Source organism: Delphinus delphis, chromosome 6 (assembly GCF_949987515.2).
Source record: "Delphinus delphis chromosome 6, mDelDel1.2, whole genome shotgun sequence".
NCBI classification, from domain to species: Eukaryota; Metazoa; Chordata; class Mammalia; order Artiodactyla; family Delphinidae; genus Delphinus; species Delphinus delphis.
The window spans coordinates 55,690,664-55,705,545 of NC_082688.1; the positions used below are offsets into that span (position 1 = coordinate 55,690,664).

The following is a 14,882-nucleotide window of genomic DNA, read 5'->3' on the forward strand; positions in this document are numbered from 1 at the left end:
AACAAAGTTGATAAACCATTAGCCAGACTCATCAAGAAAAAAAGGGAGAAGACTCAAATCAACAGAATTAGAAATGAAAAAGGAGAAGTAACAACTGACACTGCAGAAATACAAAAGATCATGAGAGATTACTACAAGCAACTCTATGCCAATAAAATGGACAACCTGGAAGAAATGAACAAGTTCTTGGAAAAGCACAACATTCCGAGACTGAATCAGGAAGAAATAGAAAATATTAACAGACCCATCACAAGCACTGCAATTGAAACTGTGATTAAAAATCTTCCAACAAACAAAAGCCCAGGACCAGACAGCTTCACAGGCGAATTCTATCAAACATTTAGAGAAGAGCTAACACCTATCCTTCTCAAACTCTTCCAAACTATAGTAGAGGGAGGAACACTCCCAAACTCATTCTACAAGGCCACAATCACCCTGATACCAAAACCAGACAAAGATGTCACACACACAGAAAAAACTACAGGACAGCGTCACTGATGAACATAGATGCAAAAATACTCAACAAAATACTAGCAAACAGAATGCAACAGCACATTAAAAGGATCATACACCATGATCAAGTGGGGTTTATCCCAGGAATGCAAGGATTCTTCAATATACATAAATCAATCATTGTGATACACCATATTTACAAATTGAAGGATAAAAATCATATGATCATCTCAATTGATGCAGAAAAAGCTTTTGACAAAATTCAACACCCATTTAAGAAAAAAACTCTCCAGAAAGTAGGCATAGAGGGAACCTACCTCAACATAATAAAGGCCATATATGACAAACCCACAGCCAACATCGTTCTCAGTGGTGAAAAACTGAAACCATTTCCTCTAAGATCAGGAACAAGACAAGGTTGTCTGCTCTCACCACTATTATTCAACATAGTTTTGGAAGTTTTAACCACAGCAATCAGAGAAGAGAAAGAAATAAAAAGAATCCAAATCGGAAAAGAAGAAGTAAAACAGTCACTGTTTGCAGATGACATGATAGTATACTTAGAGAATCCTAAAGATGCTACCAGAAAACTACTAGAGCTAATCAATGAATTTGGTAAAGTAGCAGGATACAAAATTAATGAACAGAAATCTCTTGCATTCCTATACACTAATGATGGAAAATCTGAAAGAGAAATTAAGGAAACACTCCCATTTACCATTGCAACAAAATGAATAAAATACCTAGGAATAAATCTACCTAAGGAGACAAAAGACCTGTAAGCAGAAAACTGTAAGACACTGATTAAAGAAATTAAAGGTGATACAAACAATGGAAAGATATACCATGTTCTTGGATTGGAAGAATCAGCATTGTGAAAATGACTATACTACTCAAAGCAATCTACAGATTCAGTGCAATCCCTATCAAACTACCACTGGCATTTTTCACAGAACTAGAACAAATATTTCACAATTTGTATGGAAACACAAAAGACCCCAAAAAGCAAAAGCAATCTTGAGAAAGAAAAATGGAGCTGGAGGAATCAGGTGCCTGTTCTTCAGACTATACTACAAAGCTACAGTAATCAAGACAGTATGGTACTGGCACAAAAACAGAAATATAGATCAAAAAACAGGATAGAAAACCCAGAGATAAACCCACGCACCTAGGGTCAACTAATCTATGACAAAGGAGGCAAGGATGTACAATGGAGAAAAGACAGCCTCTTCAATAAGTTGTGCTGGGAAAACTGGACAGCTATATGTAAAAGAATGAAATTAGAACACTCCCTAACACCATACACAAAAATAAGCTCAAAATGGATTAAAGACCTAAATGTAAGGCCAGACACTATAAAACTCTTAGAGGAAAACATAGGAAGAACACTATTTGACATAAATCACAGCAAGATCCTTTTTGACCCACCTCCTAGAGAAATGGAAATAAAAACAAAAATAAACAAATGGGACCTAAGGAAACTTAAAAGCTTTTGCACAGAAAAGGAAACCATAAACCAGATGAAAAGACAATCCTCAGAATGGGAGAGAATATTTGCAAACGAAGTAACTGACAAAGGATCAATTTCCAAAATATACAAGCAGCTCATGCAGCTCAATATCAAATAAACAAACAACCCAATCCAAAAATGGGCAGAAGACCTAAATAGACATTTCTCCAAAGAAGATATACAGATTGCCACAAACCCATGAAAGGATGCTCAACATCACTAATCATTAGAGAAATGCAAATCAAAACTACAATGAGGTATCACCTCACAACAGTCAGAATGGCCATCATCAAAAAATCCAGAAACAATAAATGCTGGAGAGGATGTGGAGAAAAGGGAACCCTCTTGCACTGTTGGTGGTAATGTAAATTGGTACAGCCACTGTGGAGAACAGTATGGAGGTTCCTTAAAAAACTAAAAATAGAACTACCATATGACCCAGCAATCCCACTACTGGACATATACCCTGAGAAAACCATAATTCAAAAAGAGTCATGTACCAAAATGTTCATTGCAGCTTTATTTACAATAGCCAGGAGATGGAAACAACCTAAGTATCCATCATCGGATGAATGGATAAAGAAGATGTGGCACATATATACAATGGAATATTACTCAGCCATAAAAGGAAACGAAATTGAATTATTTGTAGTGAGGTGGATGGACCTAGAATCTGTCATACAGGGTGAAGTAAGTCAAAAAGAGAAAGACAAATACCGTACGCTAGCACATATATATGGAATCTAAAGAAAAAATTGTTCTGAAGAACCTAGGGACTGGACAGGACTAAAGACACAGATGTAGAGAATGGACTTGAGGACACGGGGAGGGAAAAGGGTAAGCTGGGACGAAGTGAGAGAGTGGCATTGACATATAGCCACTACCAAATGTAAAATAGATAGCTAGTGGGAAGAAGCCACATAGCACAGGGAGACCAGCTAGGTGCTTTTTGTCCACCTAGAGGGGTGGGATAGGGAGGATGGGAGGGAGATGCAAGAAGGAGGGGATATGGGGATGTAAGTATAGGTAAGTATAGGTAGAGCTGATTCACTTTGTTATACAGCAGAAACTAACACAGCAATGTAAAGCAATTATATTCCAATAAAGGTGTTAAAAAAATGAAAAAACAAACCCAGATGGAACCATCTGGGACCAAGATGGCAATGAATCTGACCTCCAACAGATTTCTAGCTCCTTATTTTTTCTCCTCCTAATCTTAAAGAGGACAGAGGAAAGGAGGACATGGAAAGAAAATTTTCTCCTGAAGATGTTAGAAAAAGTACTAAATAAAGTGAGATGTGGGGGTTATCTAGTGATTTAGTTTATCCAGCCTCTCTTTTCTCCAATCCCCAATTGTAAGATAATTTACATTAATACAGGATGCCACAGATTGTGGTAGCGTAAAGCACCATTGAGATTTGGAATCAAACCTCGAGTGTTCATAAATTGGCTCCACCAGATAAAAGCCCTGTGCCTCTGAGTGAAATCTCGACCTCTCTAGCCTCAATTACCTTCAACAAAAGTTGGGTATATTAACAATGCTGTTTTGATGTATTGTAAAAATTAAATAATTCAATGTATGTAAAATAGCATGATATCTGGGACATAGGAAATGTTTAACAAGTTAAAACTATTAGTACTTAATATTGATAATGATAATTTTACTTCACGTGGCATTGAGTACAGAGATCCACGGGAATCAGAAAAGAGAGACTTATTTCTTTCTCTTCTTCTCTTATCCAGCTTCCTACAAGAAAATAAACACTCGCAACCTTAAGGTCCCAGGGACAGATGAGGTAGAGCTCACCTGCCAGGCTGTAGGCTATCCCCTGGCAGAAGTGTCCTGGCCAAATATCAGTGTTCCTACCAACACCAGCCACACCAAGACCTCTGAAGGCCTCTACCAGGTCACTAGTGTTCTGCGCCTAAAGCCACACCCTGGCAGGAATTTCAGCTGTGTGTTCTGGAATGCCAATATGAAGGAACTCACTTCGGCCATCATTGACCAAGGTAAGAGCTGCCTAGCTTACCAGTCAGGGTTCAGGCAAGAAATGGATGACACATTCAGAATGAGTAATCTGAGGACAGTGTAATAAAGGGACTATTTATGAAGGTGGGATTAGAATTTAGAGAAAGTACTAAAGGTAGTGCAGGACACCTGGGGCTTCAAAGGTCGGGGAGCAACTACCACCCTGGAGAGGCTACTGGAACCTGGAGGAGGGAGCTGTGGCCTCCGGTACAGGGATGCTGCCACCTGCATCAACTCCAAAGAGCAGAAGCTGATGAATGGATACCACAACCTCGTTCTCCTCCCACCCTCCAGTCTCCTGCTGGTGTTTCCCATTAGCAGAGCCCAGGTGGAATTCCACTGACATGTTCATAAAGTCAACCTCTCAGATCTCAGAACTGAGTGTTGGAGTGGAGAGAATGGATCCAGAGAGGAAACTGAAAACACCCAGCATAAAGGCTCATCATTGTGATTCAGGCACAGTACTACGAGTCAGCAGTATGAATGTTACTTTGCTGACTTTGCTGCCAGCCAAGTGGTTTTAGGGTTTTCCAGGAAAACTGACCTCTTAAAATAATCATTTAGAGGCTTCACTGGCTATGCTGAATCCCATACTTTAGAATTTCGTGCACCAGCAAAATTTCTGACAATTTTGGTAGTCGGACAATTCTTTTATCTGCCAAGAACATTCATTTGCCAAATAAGAGAGTTAACATCTAGTATCATAATCATTTCATAAGAGACAGGTCATTTTATCACCAGAGACATAAGTTTCCTATTGTTCCACAAACATCATGGGCTTAACCTCACTCTTTTGGAGGTCAGAAATCTGAAAACGGCTTCACTGGTCTCAAATCAAGGTGTTGACAGGATTGCACAGGCTCTGAGAATTCATTTTCCTGATTTTTCTGCCTTCTGGAGGCCACCTGTATTCCTTGGCTCGTGGACCTTTCCTACAGCCTTCAACACCAGCAATTGCATTACTCAGATCTCTGCCTCTGTCATCACATCTCTTTCTTTAACTCTCTTGCCTTTTAAGGGCCACCTTTTCCAACTTTTAAGGACCCTGTGATTACATTAGATGCCTCCCCGCAATACATACCTCAACCTGATAATTTAGGATAATTTTCACATTTCAATGTCCTTAATATAATCACATCTGCAAAATCTTTCTGCTGTGTAGGATAACTCATTCACAGGTTTCAGAACATGGACATGTTTGAGGTGAGTCATTATTCTGCTATCATACCAATAAAGGATATAATCTCCAAGTAAAGAACAGCCCCTAGTTATGATAAATTTGACTTTATAGAAGATTTGCTATGTTGTCATTATATTTCACTATTTGCCCTTTACCTTAGTTAGATAAAACAGAGCCTATGATAAGGACTTGTGTGGCATGCAGGTATTTAGGTGATGACCCCAGGGAGCAGAAGTGAGAGGTTTAGGAAATCAAGACAGGAAAGAAGGAAAAGCAAATAGAAGGGTGCATTACCAAAGTTGTTGGTGTGGACAATAGAAGCTTAAGTACTCAAGGACCACCTGAGAAGTGCATAGATCATCTCCTAAGATGTTTACTCAAAGGGCTTCAGGTGGAAGAACTAATCAATCTGCCTTTACCCCCAGTGGTTAACAGTTGTCCCCAGGAGCGTTAACTGCCTTCTACTGTGAGCTATGCATGCATGTGGGCTGAGTGAGCTCCCCACAGCATCTATAGCATCAAAGTCATTCCAGGGCAGAAAGCAATGTATCCACTTGAGGTGAATCACTGACCATGAAGTGAGTCAAGGCCCACCCTGAATTCTACCCAGACTGTGGCTGAAATCAGGGGTGAAGCTGAGAGGAAATGAGACAGGACTACAACAGTCTATCCCTTGTGCTGCTCAAATCCCTCCATTCATGCCCTACATTAAGTCCACTGTCTCCGAGGCTTCAGGCAGGGAAGTAGCTACAATCTCTGCACAAGATGCACATACGAGAGTTCATGGAACAAGTTACAGCTTCTACTGCTGCAACTGATCCCAAGCCGTAAGTGATGTTTGTCATTTCTCTCATCCACCATACATTCTAGATTTCCCTCGCTCAGCGTTTCAGATGGAATAGTTTGTTTGCCTGGAAGATGAAGAGAAATAGGGGTTGGGGGTGACTCAGACTTTCAACCCTGAGAGACATGAGCCCGTGGTCACCTTGCCCTTAGCAGACTGAAGTTGTTGCAATTGCCTTTTCATTGCTATTACTGGGTATGGAAGTAACAAGACTCAGAGAATCAGTGGATCCCTGAGTTCCAGACATAGTCTTCCTTGCCTCCATTATGTAGCAGCATTTGAGTTCTTCCTGGTAATCAAGATTGATTACTCTACCAGTGCAATGATTCTTTTCTTTGCCTGCTGGTCTGACAGTGGGTAGAGCTCAAGCTGACTAGGCATTATCTAGATGCAATAGAACATATCCCTTGGTACAGCATCCTTTGGGAGAAGCACTTGCCACTAGGAAGCTGGACCTTTAAGTGGAGCCTAAATTTGTGAAGATGAGAAGCAAAAATTCTACAAATGGGTCACTGGAAGTAATGATGAAAGGGACCAACCCTCAGCATTGGGGGAGCCCTGGCATAAAAGTAGCACATGGTTGAGGCAAGACTGTCTGGGGGAAGTGAGTTAGAACCTGCACAGAACCATCCATCGTTCAGCCACATTCAGCCATAGCTGAAATCAGGGGTGAGACAGGCAGAATATGAGTTGGGGCACCAGAGATACCTGCCCTGTCTCAAATTAAATTTTATCATGGATTGGCATCAATCCACAGACCAGACTGAGAACTTTGAAGTGACTCAATGCCCATCTCATCATTAATTTCCTAGCATTTCTCTTTTTTACAAGAAAAGAATCCTCCCTGGTATAGTTTTCAGAGGCAGCCAGCTCCGTTGTCATTTTCAAACCCCCAATTCCCCGCTTCCCCAGCTATCCACACTTGGCTACCCAATTTCAGCGCTAAAGTTAGCCCAGCTTCTTTCTAACTAAGTGATTATGATGAAGTGAGGAAGTAAGGAGAGGATTCATGCTAAGGATTTAGCAACTTACCATTTTTAGGGCCAACTCTGAGTGAAAATAGTGAATTAGGCAAGTTTGGACCTTTCAATATTCTCTACCTCTTTTTTAAATCACAGCTAAAACCACCAGACTTGTCACCTTATAAAAATTGAGCTATAACTAATTCGTACCAGAGGTCTAGAGTCTTATATATTACAATCCCAGGGGAATTATTTTTTTCCAAGAATTGTTTAGTAAACTCTCCTTTGTTATGTGGAATTTTCTGCCTGGTTAATTTTTGGCCAATACTTTGGATGAAATGTGGTTTTCTAGAATGACACATATAAGGAGCTTTGCTGGGAAACAGGGGCCTGGGTAAGATGAATTTAGAAATAACTGGAATCTAGACTTCACATCACTGAGTACATCAGTATTTTTTTCTTCATGGTAGAGAGGTGGAAGAGCAGACTAACCATTCTTCTGGAAGCCTTGAGGTGGTGAGAAGTTAGGAATGAAGTAAGCTGGCTCTTCTCTCCAAGGGAGCCAACAGAGCTGATGGAATAGTCAACAATCGTGGGAGAGACCTGTGGGGTCTGCATCAGAGGTTGGGAGCTCCTAGGATACCACTCATGAATGCGGCTGGCAGGGGAATGGAGGAATCTTTGTGTAGTCAGAGATTTTCAACCAGTCTCTAGAGATATGTTGAGAATCCTTCCCAGCTCTATATTCATCCTATCCCCTGACATGGATCCTCTGCTCCAGGCAGCTCCCCTTCCTTTCCCTGTACTCTCTGAACCTCTTGTACCTCTCCAATCACCATGACTTCTCTGCTCAGTAGTTTCTTCCACATAAAATATCATTATTCGCCCTCTTCACCAGTTCTCCATGGCAGCTCAGGTAACTCCAGGGTACAAGGCATCTTTCCTTCATCTTGCGTCCTAAAACCTATTGCCTGTACCATTTCTTTGTTTGCCTGTGACTGTACTTGTCTTTTCTCTTTCATTGGTATTTTATTTTCCATGTATTTTAATTGTTCACATGAGTCTTCTTTATGTCCAAACTAAAGCAAAACCTCAGTGCTCTGCCCATATAGTGCTCAATAAATGTCAGATTAATGGGTTGGAGACTTAGTCTTGGATGACCCCAGTCCCATCATCCCAGCTGCTAGTCTGTGTGGACAGCCAGATCAGAGCAGTCAAATGATCCCCTAGTTTGTGATACAAACACCAACAAAATAGCAACAAAATAACCAAAGTCACACATTCTCCCACAAAGGCATTCTTGCTTCTGTTTCACAAAGGCATTTTTAAATTGTCTTATGACTGTCCCCTTTCTACTCATTCTCATAAGTTGAGCAGCTCACAGCTGACTTCTGTGACCCACAACATGCTTCTCCAGAAGTCAATGAATAAAACAAATATAGCAGTGAGAGTCTGGGGTGGGAGGTGCTCCAGTGGCTCTAGAATAGATGACTGAACATCCTAATTTTCAATCAGAAATGAAGGAGCAATGAGACCATTTTCCCTTTGAAACAGGTTTCCTTCCACTAAGGCAGTGTTGCATTTTCATTAGGAAATATAATGAGATTGGAACACAGGAAATAATTATAACAAGACCCTTGTAGGGCTGGCAGAGAAGTTCTCCCAGGAGACTTGGAAGTGACTCTGGCAGTGGTCAGGAGCATGGGCTCTGAAGTCAGATGGACTTGAATTTCAAATCCTCTCTCTGCTACCTACTAGCTCTGAGAACATGAACGTATGACTGTGCCACCCTAGAACTCAGCCTCTCATTTGTAGAATGAGGGTAAATAATGGTAGATATCTAATAGGGTTATTGTGAGGATTAAATGAAATATGTTTGTAAAGTCCTTAGCAGTCAGAAAGGATGAAACAGGAAAAAAAGTATGGTACCTTTAGTGAGAGGCATGACTTCCTTATGAGTGCATGAGGCTGTAGATAGGATAAATCCAATGTTTTTCCCATTGCATCATGACATCATTGTTAAGTAGCATGCAATTACTATAAAACAATCTAAAAGAAGATGTATTAGGATGTAGGCTAAGTAACCTCAAAATACAGTGACTCAAATAAAGCAGGAGTATATTTCTCTCTGATGTCACAGTCAGAGATAGAAGGTGGTTCAGAGCAGGTAAGTCACTATATTCCATAAAGTTATTCAATAATCCAGGTTCTTTCCATCTTGTTGCTCTGGCACTCTCCAGGATGTTACCCCTGCTGAATTGTCAAAGCTGGGTCACTGCCACATTCATGTTTCAGCCTTCAGAAAGGAAAAGAGACACATTCAGTGTTTGAAGGCCAAGACTCAAAAGACCCATTCTCTAGTCCTGAACTTAGTTCACGTGGCTGGCCACACCTAACTGCAGGGGAGGCTTAGAAATGTAGTCTCAGAGAAGCCATGTGTCCACCTAATCCCTAGCTAATACTAGAGAAGAAATGGAGAATGGATTTAAGAGATAAGCAGCAGTCTGCCACAAGGTAACTAATGACAAGGAAGATTGGGCAAGGTAGACTAGATAGACAGATGGTCAATTCAGCCCAACAGATCCTTATTGACACCTTTCATGTAGCTGGCGCCTGGCTCTATAGGGGATTCAGAGATGACTTAGAGAAAATCTTTGCACTTCAGATACTTACAATCTAAGCAGACTGATGTCCTGTTGGATGTTCAATGTTAGAAAGTCTTCAGGAATAAGTAGAGTTTGTGTGTGGAAGGAACTATGAGGGAACCTGCCCAGGACAAGGGTTTGCATAAAGGCACTGAAGTAGGGGCCTCTCCTGTTGTGGGGACAGTGAGAACTCTTTGACTTATGGTGCTACATGTAGCAAGTGCTTAATCAGCATTTCCTAGAAGATATTAATTACTATGGGTTATGTATGGTAAGGGAGGTTAACTAGACGTATTGTGGTGATCAGTCACAGTATATACAAATATCAAATCATTATGTTGTATACCTAAAACTAATATAATGTTATATGACAATTATACCTCAATTAAAATTTTTATATATGGATTATCCAATGTGTAGATGAACCAGACTTCGTAATGCTTTTTATTTTTCTTAATGTTCACCACAAACTTAGAATAGAGACAAATATCTGTGGGGCCTGAGCTTTGGATCAGACAGATCTAGGTTTGCAATCCTGGCTTCGTCACTTACTTAGCAGTGATGACCTTATAGATAATTTAGCATCTCAGAGCCTTACTTCCTCAACTGTAAAACGAAGGCCTCACATCAAATGATATCTGATCCCTCCTCAGCTAAAACTGTCTGTGATTCTCAGACAGCCCTATGATAGGGGAGGGGGAGGGCAGTTGGCAGGACTGAGCCCTTCCTCATGAGCAGTTTTGCCAGGTTTTTCCTGGACCAGGCTGTTATGTTCTTTTTTCTCTTTTGGCCACGCCGCACAGCTTGTGGGATTTTAGCTCCCCAACCAGGGATTGAACCTGGGGCCCTCAGCAGTGAGAGCGCACACTCCTAACCACTGGGCCTCCAGGGAATTCCCTGTTATGTTTATTCTTTATGAGTTACTCCATGAGGCAAAATTCAGCCTTTTGGAAACGGCACAGTTTACCCTGGATACCCTTCCATCTCCCTACAGTGGACGCCCCTCCAGGCCTGCCCTTTGTCAGTCTGGGGCCCTCATTCTAACCAGAGCTCTCCTTTACAAGTCTTTCCCCCAACCTCCAAAATTACTCTTCTCATCCACCTCTCTACTAGTTCATCTTTTCCTCACTGTCAGACCTTGATTAGCTGAAACAAGGAAAAGGGCTAGTTGTAGTGATTCATGCTAAGGTATGATATTCTAGTTTTTTCAAAAGGATCCTGTTAATCCTGGAGATTGAATAACTGATGGTAAAAATTCTAAGCACCATGAGTGCTTACCAGTGGAGTGAGGAGACATATTCGGACTGAGGGACTATCCTACTGGGAAAAGAGAGATGATGAAGGAGGAGAGAAGGAGAGAGAGAGAGAGAAAGAAGGGAAAGAAAGAAGAAAAAAGGAAGGAAGGAAGGAAAGAAGGGAGGAAGGGAGAAAGAAAGAAGGAAGGAAGAAAGAAAGAAACAAATGAAAGAAAAAGAAGAAAGAAAGAAGGAAAGAAGACATAATATGATAGGTGTATCAGAATGATGAAAAGCATGGGATCTGGAACCAGGCAGCCTGGATTATATCTCAGCTATGTCACTTACTGTATAACTTTGGGAAAGACCTCTGTGCCTCACTTCCTTCATCAGTAAAATGAGGGTCATAGTAGAGCCTGTCTCATAGGATGGTTGTGAGGAGTAAAAGAGCTAATACATACAACATTCATATACATACAGCATTCATATATATACAGCATTCATATACATACAGCATTCATAGGACAGTACCTGGCATGGAGTAAATGCTCAGTGCAAGTTGGCCATGTTGGTTATAACCCAGTCATTTGGCCAACTTGTTGGTTTACCTCTAAGGTAACATGTAATGGGATTCTGGTGCTTTTCTTTCCTCCAGGTGATCTGGAATCCCCCGAGATCCGTCCATCTTCACTACTTCATATTTTCATCCTCTCCTTCATCATTGCTTTAATGTTCATAGCCACAATGATAGTCCTAAGAAAACGGCTCTGCCAAAAGTTTTATTCTGGAAAAGGTAAGTGAGTTTCATTCATGGTAACTGAGTGGACTGGGTATCTGCAGTGTGAGGCTCTGCTTGGCCTCACTGCCCTACAGCTGCCCAGCTTCAAATTCAGTCCACGCAGGGCTTATGAATTGCTTTGGGCTTTTCCTGATGATTTTTCCCCCAGAAAAAAAATGGCTCCAGTCTTCAGTGAGCTGGAATCTTTACACTGAATATTTTTAAAGGAATGTTTTGTTCCTGTGGCCGAAATTGTTTGCTGTGATCTTTGAGCCAAGAAAATGTCATTAGCCTCGTGAGATCAGTGTTATTTTTGCAATACAGATGAGTATGTGGTCAGAGTTCACTCGTGGGAGGATGCCAGGATCCTTTATGAGGATTCCTTTAGTTCTCATTCCTCCTTTCTCCATTCTGGGTCTGAGCTGGGCTGAGCCCTCCTCCTTCCCACAAGAATCTGAATCTTCTGGTTGGGTAAGGAAAGGAAAAAAGTATGAGGCCATCTGGGGGTAGGGAAAGCACATGATTGGTGGTACCCTGAGGTCTTTCAGCAGCTCCCTCCTCACCCTGTCACATGCTCACCAACCCATTCCTATTCTATTGTGACAGCTGGGACAGAGGATGCCTGTGGCCTTTGAGCCCATGCCAGAATACCTGCAGGCCTATCTGGTGCTTTCTAAAACTATTCCTTTGTCAGCACCCAGTGAGCTCCTCCCAAGATCTAAACATGGCCTATAGAAAAGGAAAATGCATCTGGGAGTAATTCAGTAGGAATTTGGAATGGTCACTATTTGAGAATTGGGGGGCTTTTAGGTGATTGTTATCCTACGTCTACAGTCTAACTTCTATAGTCTCATCTGCCGTGAAATATTGTCATAATTTTTCCTTTGACCTATGTGTGCATTAGCTTGGGTATTAACCACAAAACCCTCTACTATGGAATCCAGCATCCAAGAACTATTGTTAAAAGAAAGAAGGGGGTTGGGGAGGAAGGAAGAAGGGAAGAAGGGAGGGAGGAAAGGAGGAAAAATGGGGTGGGGAGAGAGAGAGAGAGGGGATAGAAGTAGAGGGGAAGGGCAATTCACCGTAAAGGAGGAATTACAGGGTCTTGCCCCAAAGAACTTTGACTAAACAGAATCACTTCTGCAAATCTATGACCTCAGAGAGTCATGACAGATGCAGCTCATCAAAATCTTACCTTCTGCATTCTTTCATTACCTCCCTCATACGTACCTCTCAGAAACAACTTTATAACCAAGGTCCCAGACCTGGGACCTGAGAGCCCATTAGTCACCTCAGAAATGAGCAGCAGAGTCTTCTGTCCCTACTCTCTTTGGGAAAATGAAATGGAGCAACATTCCTTAAAGATAGAGCAGAAAAAAGAAATCCTCCCCTCATCCCCCATCCCAATCTCAAGAGTAAGTGAAGCTATCAGTAGCTTCAAGCTGGGTGCAAGTCTCAGGCACCAACTGGAGTGGGAGAGATTTGTTACTAATAAGAGGTAAGTGAATACATTTTCAAATGATTCCTTTTCTGTTTTTAATGAACCAGAGTGAAATCACCGTTGCCTATGTAATAACCCCCCTCTCTAACTCTTGTGCTTTGGGATCTGCTTTCTTGCAAGGGAGTAAACAGATACACGTGTGGAAATGCATCTGCCATGTAGACAAACTCATGTCACAGAAGAAGCTTGAGAAGTTCTGGTACTCTGGATAGAGCTTTAAACCAGTGACAGAAGCTAGGTCTGGACCTGGTGCTCCCACATATTGGTTCTAGGATCTTGTACGAATCACTCAACTTCTTTGAGGTGTTTTTTCCATCTGATGCAGGAAGCAATATGAGAACAACATTTTCCAGCTTATTGATCCAACCTCACTGCCACGACTGTGGTTCAACCTGGACTAGGGCAGAACCCTCCTACTTGTCTCCCTGCACCCACTCCTGCCTCCAATGTGGTCTATTTTCAATTTAGCTAGAACAGGCATTTAAATTCTCAAATCTACCATGTCTTCTCTGCTCACACCTCTTCCATGGCTTCTCACTGCTCGCTGGGTGAAGTCCCAACAAGTCCCTGGTCCTATGACTCACATCTCGGCTTTGTACCCTCGTTTTCCAAGCTCTAGCCATACAGAATTGTCTGGTCCACAGAGGTATCTCATTCTTGCAATTCTGAGTTTTCTCATATAATATTCACTCTTTCTAAAATACTTTCTTTTCTTTGTCCACCTGAGTTGGAGTCATCCTTTGAATCTTAGCTAAGCTGTCACTTCATCAAGCCTTCCCTGATTCTACTCCCACCCCTGACTCTACTCCCTCATGACACCCATTACTTCAAATCCCCTTGTTAGATATTTCCATAGCACCTACTTCTCATTTCAATGCACTCAGCACACATTACATACTTACGTTTTAATAGCTTGGGCTATAAATGGAATTGCATCCCTTTTAATTTTCCAAATCCTCAAGTACCCACCTGCCTACCTCAGCAAGAAGTCCAGTGTCTCCCTCTTACAGTATGTACTTCCCCACCTCCCACAGACTGTCAGAAGGCTTGCTTAGCCCCCAGGGTCAGTGCTGCTTCAAAACAGGCAGGAAGGCTACTGGGGAGCTAGGTCAGTTCACCAGAGGGCACTGGTTTTGAGCTGCAGCTGTTTCTACTGCCATGCAACATCTCTGTTCCCTCTGGGTATCTCTGTCCACCACACAAAGGTACCCTTGCCAGTCCAGATCCCCACACAGACCAGAGTGATGCAGGATGGCAACTCTTCTGGCTCCCCTCACACGTTCTGCCATTGCTCCTAAAGCAAGATTCTCATGGGCTGGTGTGGCAGAAGGGGCTTCCTGCCTTAACAGCAGCTGTGCCCAGCCAGCCTCTTCTGCGCTCAGCCTTTGCATTGAGCCTGCGACATCAGTCCTAACTGCCTTATCTTGAGTTCCTCTTGGCGACATTGCTGTCCCAAACTTCTAAATCTATCAGAGTAAAATAAACAGGTCCACCCAGAAGGCTCTTTGGCTCCTAAATAGATTTACCCACCTATGTCTCAGCAACCAGCTCTGCACACCAAGGTGTATAGGGAGGCTGTTGACAGTCCATACAGGGTTCTGTTTACCATCTCCACTTAAGAGGAACCATTCAATAGTTTACGGCTGCAGGGTGACTTGCTGGGTTCCAGAAAAGAAGTTGGCCTTCTATTACAAAAACAGTGTCAAGTTCTGCTTCATCTGCTAATCTTTAAATTTCCTGAGTTC

The 14,882-nt window shown here is 42.0% G+C and overlaps 1 protein-coding gene across 11 annotated transcripts in view; it reads left to right on the forward strand.

The window, feature by feature from the left end:
• Positions 1-14,882, forward strand: part of PDCD1LG2 (programmed cell death 1 ligand 2) — a 98,251-nt gene that overhangs the window by 34,414 nt on the left and 48,955 nt on the right. For 8 of the 11 annotated variants that reach the window (XM_060014712.1, XM_060014706.1, XM_060014707.1 and 5 more), the window contains exons 4-5: positions 3,707-3,973; positions 11,514-11,651. In XM_060014712.1, coding sequence (XP_059870695.1) covers positions 3,707-3,973; positions 11,514-11,651 — 405 coding nt within the window. The remainder of the gene's footprint in view (positions 1-3,706; positions 3,974-11,513; positions 11,652-14,882) is intronic. The other 3 variants (XM_060014708.1, XM_060014711.1, XM_060014710.1) reach the window with 2 other exon arrangements.